Source organism: Ovis aries, chromosome 3, assembly GCF_016772045.2.
Source record: "Ovis aries strain OAR_USU_Benz2616 breed Rambouillet chromosome 3, ARS-UI_Ramb_v3.0, whole genome shotgun sequence".
Taxonomy (NCBI): domain Eukaryota; kingdom Metazoa; phylum Chordata; class Mammalia; order Artiodactyla; family Bovidae; genus Ovis; species Ovis aries.
The window spans coordinates 2109904-2115670 of record NC_056056.1 but is presented as its reverse complement, the minus strand read 5'-3'; the positions used below and the strand labels follow the sequence as shown (position 1 = coordinate 2115670).

The window sequence follows — 5767 nt, the reverse complement described above, 5'->3', positions numbered from 1 at the left end:
TGTGTGTGCGTGTGCGTGTGTGTGTGTGTGTGCGAGTGTGTGTTTGCATGTGTGTCCACGTGTGTGCGTGTGTGCGTGCGTGTGTGTGTGTGCACACCTTTTTCCACACTCTTTTCCACTGTGGTTCAGCACAGGGTGCTGTATACAATCCCCTGTGCTGCGCAGCAGGACCTGGGGGCTTCCCTCTCTATAAGGAGTCGTCTGCGCCCTCTGACCCCGGGTTCCCAGCCCACCCTCCCCACTCCCCTGCCCCTGGCAGCCAGTCTGCTTGCGGTGTCCGTGAGTCTCTTTCTGTCTCATCGATTGAGCTCATTTGTGTGGTATTTTAGATTTCACATACCAGTGAGATCACATTGAAACGTCTGCCTCTGTCTGACTGCCTCCACTTGGTCTGACGATCCCCAGGTCCGTCCACGTTGCTGCAAACAGCGTCATTTCCATCTGTTTTTATGGCTGAGTAACAGTCCGTCATATATATGTACTACATCTCTTTATCTTCCTCTCTGCCATGTGGCTTGTGGGATCTCAGGCCCCCAACCAGGGACTGAACCCAGGCCGTGGCCGTGAAACCCTGGACCCCTGGACACTGGGCTGCTCGGGGACTCCTTACCCGTCTTCGTCCGTCGTCTGTGGACGAGTGTTGAGCTTGCTCCTGTGTCTCGGCTGTTGCTCACACTGCTGCAGTGAATTCCAGGGTGCGGGTTTCTCTTTGAAAGACACTTGCTCGTGCTTTTTCTTGAGCAGCACGATGAACAGCTGTTGGTCTCTCTACACTCTCCCCTCCCGCGCCACGCGTCTCTGCCTTTGCGGGGCACAGGCACAGCTGCCCAGTGGAACCTTCTCTGAAACAGCGGGAGGGGTGGTGTCGTCTTCCTAAAAGCTTCGGGACAGAGTGGAAAGTGAGTGTGGGGGACAGAAGATGAAGGGAGGCCCTCACACCTGCCTCTCCTTCCGGGAGCCGGGGTGCTCCCTCTGACCTGCACTCCACGCGGGGCCAGACTGCCCGGTCGGGACAGCACCTGCCGGCTCCAGCCCCGGAACCTGCGTGGCCGCCCTGGCCCCGGTGCCGCTGCTGACCCACTGCACAGAGGAGCTGCCGAGGCTAGTGCTGCGCATGCATCGGCAGGTGTCAGAACCAGGCTGGCAGCCCTGCCCAAGGTCCGAACGCAACACCAGGCGTCCACAGGGGCTGTGAGGGTGTGGGGACCCCAGGTCAATAAGCGGGACAGAGAGCGGGGCAGGGAGGGTGGGCGGTGAATGGTTGCGGTGACCCCAGAGCCTGGCAGAGAGAAGCCCAGCCCCGCCGGGCGGCAGGACGGCCATGCCACCTGGGCACAGACTGAGAGCTGAAGCAGGGCTGCCGCCTGCCAGTGGTGTCCAGCGCCTCCGCTCCGCGGTGATTCCGCTGGCCAAACAGAGGTCACACTCCCGTTCTCTTTAAAAATAAGCTTACTTACGTTTCAGGATGGTGTCAGATTTACAGAGACGTTCTGATGGTGCAGAGAGTGTAGACCCTTCTCCTAGATACCCCTCCTCCTGCCTTACAAAGCTTGAAGTACCCCCCCCACACACACAAGCCAGGGGGGCACCCTTGGCATAGGCTGGCCTCATCCTCGTTCAGAACACCTGGAGGCCGTCAGCCTCCTCCCACCTGTGGCGGGGGCGGGGGGGCGGTTTCCAGCCTCCACCTGTTTCTCGTGACCAGCAGTTTGGAGAGGCTCCAGCTGGCAAGGTGTTTTGCAGACAGTCTGGGGTGGGCTGCTGTTTTCTCGTGACGAGTCTGGGATTATGGGTTTTGAAAAGAGCCTGCAGGGTGGAGAGCCGTCTCTTCCCATCCGTCCTGTTCCATGCTGTCCATCGCGGCCTGAGGCCATGTCTTTTCTAAGTACATCACAAAGCACTTTCCACCCCAGGGGCAGAGGGCTAGACGTCCGCACTGGAAGGGTAGGAGCTGCACAGACAATTTGGGTCGCTGTCTCCCCTCCCCCGTTCATCCAGTCGGTCCTTTCTATCAGTACGGACTCATGCATGTCTATCTTATACTCTGCGTCACAGTCCAATGCTATATCACTTATTTATCGATTCGCTCAAGTTGCTCCAGCTCTGGACTATAGGCCCGGCAGGCCCTCTGTCCGTGGGATTTTCCAGGCAAGAATACTGAAGTGGGCTGCCGGTTCCCTCTTCAGGGAATCTTGCCGACCCAGGGACCAGACCCGTGTCTCCTGCATTGGCAGGCAGAGTCCTTACCACCGAGCCACCGGGGAAGGCCTGGCAGGTGTTACAGTCCTTCCAAAATTGTCGCAAGTCTTTCCTGATCAGCCACCTGCCTCCCTGGTGGCTCAGAGGTTAAAGCGTCTGCCTCCAAACGCAGGAGACCCAGGTTCGATCCCTGGGTCAGGAAGATCCCCTGGAGAAGGAAATGGCAACCCACTCCAGTATTCTTGCCTGGAGAATCCCATGGACTGAGGAGCCTGGTGGGCTGCAGTCCACAGGGTCACAAAGAGTCGGGCACAAGTGAGCGACTTTACTTACTTTACTGCCTGACAAAAAGTGCGATGTGAATAGCTGGAGTGTCACTGTAACTGCCTGGTTCATTATTTGGATGAGCCACGCAGTCTTTGGTGGCAGATGGCACTACTTTGAGGCTGAGATAAAAGGCGTGCATGAGTGGGATGTGGCCTGGAGCATTGTCAAGCAGCAAATGAATGTTGAAAGGGCCGTCCTTCTCCAAACAATATTTCTCCAAGTGGTGGAAAAATCAGCCCTGGAAAATGGCCTGTGTAACTCGGGCTTTGGGGTTACTCTTCTACACAGCAGGAGGAGAGCCCTTGGCTGTGTTTCTAAGGGCTCTTGGGTTCTCTGAATGATAAACGGAGAGAGGCTTCAGGTTCGTATCACTGGAAGCATTGCCTCCAAACAACGGAGTTAGTCTGTCCTTAGACTTCCTCCCCTAGAGCCTGGCGTCAGCACTTCCTCCTCACTGGTTTGCCTTTGGTCTGGCGTGGTCTTCTGTGCAGTCCTGGCCCATCCGCAGTGAAAAGCTGCTCCAGTCCATATGAGCTTTCCCAGTAATTTCTCAAAGCATTCCAGGAAATTCCCAGGCAGCGACTGTAAACGCACTCACTTGGGTTTACATCGTGAAGGCTGGCTCTAGCCCTGAGCAGCCACGGCTGGATCCAGCCCCTCGTTCCTCACCGTGCCTCTTCTTCGTGAAGGCTTTCCACTTTCTCCTGAATCAGCATTAAGCTGAGCAGGGCTTGATGCTGATGCGAATCTGGCCTCCGCCCACTGAGAACTTTCTCCATCTCCTCCATCACTTTTCCGCGCCTCTTCAGTCCTGCTGTCGACGTCATCAGTACAGCAGACTTCGTACGCTCCACGATCCGGCCCTTGCTCTTTAGAATCATGCCAGTGGTTGCACGATCCGTGTTCTAAGCACAGGTGACGTCTCCCCTCTTCTCGACCCCTCACTCCACTCTCTCAATTATTTTCACTGCTGTCTCCGTTGGGATCTCTCAGCACTTCTCAGCAGCACCGGCATCATCACCGCTGCTGGTGGTGTGCGAGGCCAGAGTGGGCTGGCTTCCCGGACTGGACATGAGAGCTGAGGCTCACACAGTTCCAAGTCCTCAGCCTGAAGGTCCGTTTGGCTTCCCTGGCGGCTCAGCTGGTAAAGAGTCCGCCCGCAATGCAGGAGACCTGGGTTCACTCCCTGGGTTGGGAAGATCCCCTGGAGAAGGGAACGGTTACCCACTCCAGCACTGTGGCCTGGAGAAGTCCATGGACAGAGGAGCCCGACAGGCTACAGTCCATGGGGTCGCAAAGAGTGGGACACGACTCAGTGACTTTTCACTTTCACTCATCCATCCCTTCATCCACCATCCAACACTGATTGGCTGCAACAGGCAGGCACGGGGCTGCTGGTAGGTCCTGAGCCCATCTCTATGCTTCTCTTCTAAAGCAGACTCGGGCAACTGTCTCCTAGTCCGAGGTGAGCGAGCCGCACTTTGAGAGGCCTGCTTGTTGGTTCCCACTGAATCTAGACGGCTTTTGCTTCTGGGAAGACGGAATGCCACGGGGTGAGTTCCCTGGGGCTCCCTTTTCGCCCCTATAGCTGAGAAGCCAGCAACGTACACTGCTGGTGTGGTGTCAGAGAAGGACAGTTAAGGAGCTGGGAGCTTCACCTCTGCTGGGTGGGAACATTCAGTGGCCGTGATGTCCTTGGAGGCCACACTGGGGGCAGTGATGAGGCATTCCTACCCCTTCCATCTGGGGAGGGGTCGGCTGAGGCCCACCAGGGGGCTGCAACCCCTGCCATCCCTGGCATTAACAAAGACCACTGCCTTCAGGTGAGGGCTGGACTTCTAGCCCCACTTGGCAGCCACAAGGAGACAGTGCCCCTTACCTCATTCCCTTGCTGGACCAGTGTCAGAGGAAGCTAGTGGAAATAGGCTCAAGAAAGATCCCAAACTTCACAGCATAATACCTAAAATGTCCAGCTTCAGTTAAAAAAATCACTGGTCATATCTAGAGCCAGAGAGATCGAAAACTAAATGAAAAACACAATCAACAGATGTCAACGTCGAAATGACAGAGATCTTAAAGCTATTTGAAAAGTATTTTAAATCCACTAACATAAAAAGGCTGTATTGAATAATTGTGAACAGCCCTAAAACAGCAAAGAAAACGTCTCAGAAAAGAAAGAGAACACGTAAAGAAGAACCAGATGGGAATTTCAGGATTGAAAAACAAAATAGCTGAAAATTAAAGCTCAGTGCATGGACTCAACATCAGAGAAGATGCGAGAGGGGAGAAAAGAAAAAGAGAACAATAGGAATCGTCCATGCTGAACTGCAGAGAGAAAATAGGCGGGGAAAGAAGAAAGAGAGAGCGTGCCTTAGGGACCCATGAGACTTTAACAAAAGGTCTAACGTTCATGACACTGGAGGCTTGGTGTAGGGGTAGAGAGAGGGTGAGGTAAAAAAAAGTGCTCAAAGAAAAAAAAATGGGGGATAAACCCCAAATCCAGAAAAAGATACAAGCCTACCTGGAGGTTCAAGAAGCTGAGTGAACCAAAAATAGATTAAACAAAAATAAACCCACATCAGGACATGTCATAGTCAAACTGCCAAGTATTGAAGACAAAGAAAGAAACTCTTCAGAGTAGTTGGATAGAGATAATGCTTATTAAAAAATATTGAAACGAAATTGAATGACAGCAGATTTCTCATTCAAAAGTATGGAGGCCGGAAGGAAGTGGGATAACACTTTTCGAAAGAAGAGACTCCAGCACAAAAGATCCTTCAAGGATAGAGACCTTCACATACGAAGGATAACTGAAAGAATTTATGACCAGCAGACACGCTTTTAAGAAACAGTCTCAGAAGGAGGGAATTGAAGCAAGAGGGAAACTTGAAATGCCAGGGATGGAGCGTGCGAGTTGGGAATTGCAAATGCCCAGGAAAATAGGCTGGTTTTGTTCTTTTAAGTTTTAAGAAGCAGAGGCGATCATTGAAGGAGAAACCATTACACCTCCTCATGGGCGTTTCCAGGGTGCTTGGGTCTAACACGTGGCGACCGCCGTGCAGTGGCGAGTGGGGGTGGGGACCAGCATGCCGGAAGGGCGTCCACCTTCTACTGGAAACGACACAGTAGTAATAAGAAGCAGACTGCGGAATAAGTTTAGAAATACACTTACTTTAACCACTGGAGAATCCACTAAAACCTATACACACAAAACACATAGGCAGAAAATCCAGGTGATAAA

At 53.3% G+C, this 5767-nt stretch overlaps 1 protein-coding gene across 1 annotated transcript; it reads right to left on the bottom strand.

Annotated features, from left to right (window-relative positions):
- Window positions 1-258: 258 nt before the first annotated feature.
- Window positions 259-3407, bottom strand: LOC132659428 (uncharacterized). The gene is made up of 3 exons (XM_060412503.1): window positions 3196-3407; window positions 611-1452; window positions 259-419 (listed from the first exon to the last, which is right to left on the bottom strand). Exons 1-3 carry the CDS (start codon window positions 3405-3407, stop codon window positions 349-351), a joined length of 1125 nt encoding a protein of 374 aa, XP_060268486.1. The 3' UTR covers window positions 259-348.
- Window positions 3408-5767: the final 2360 nt, after the last annotated feature.

Excerpts from the sequence above, each read along its gene's own strand:
- LOC132659428 (XM_060412503.1), bottom strand. The coding sequence starts at position 3,407 with ATGATTCTAAAGAGCAAGGGCCGGATCGTGGAGCGTACGAAGTCTGCT. Across the intron at positions 1,453-3,195 it reads CTTCACGAAGAAGAGGCACG|TAAGCTTATTTTTAAAGAGA; the intron begins GTGAGGAACGAG and ends CTGAAACGTAAG. Across the intron at positions 420-610 it reads CAGACGACGGACGAAGACGG|CAACGTGGACGGACCTGGGG; the intron begins GTAAGGAGTCCC and ends CGCTGTTTGCAG.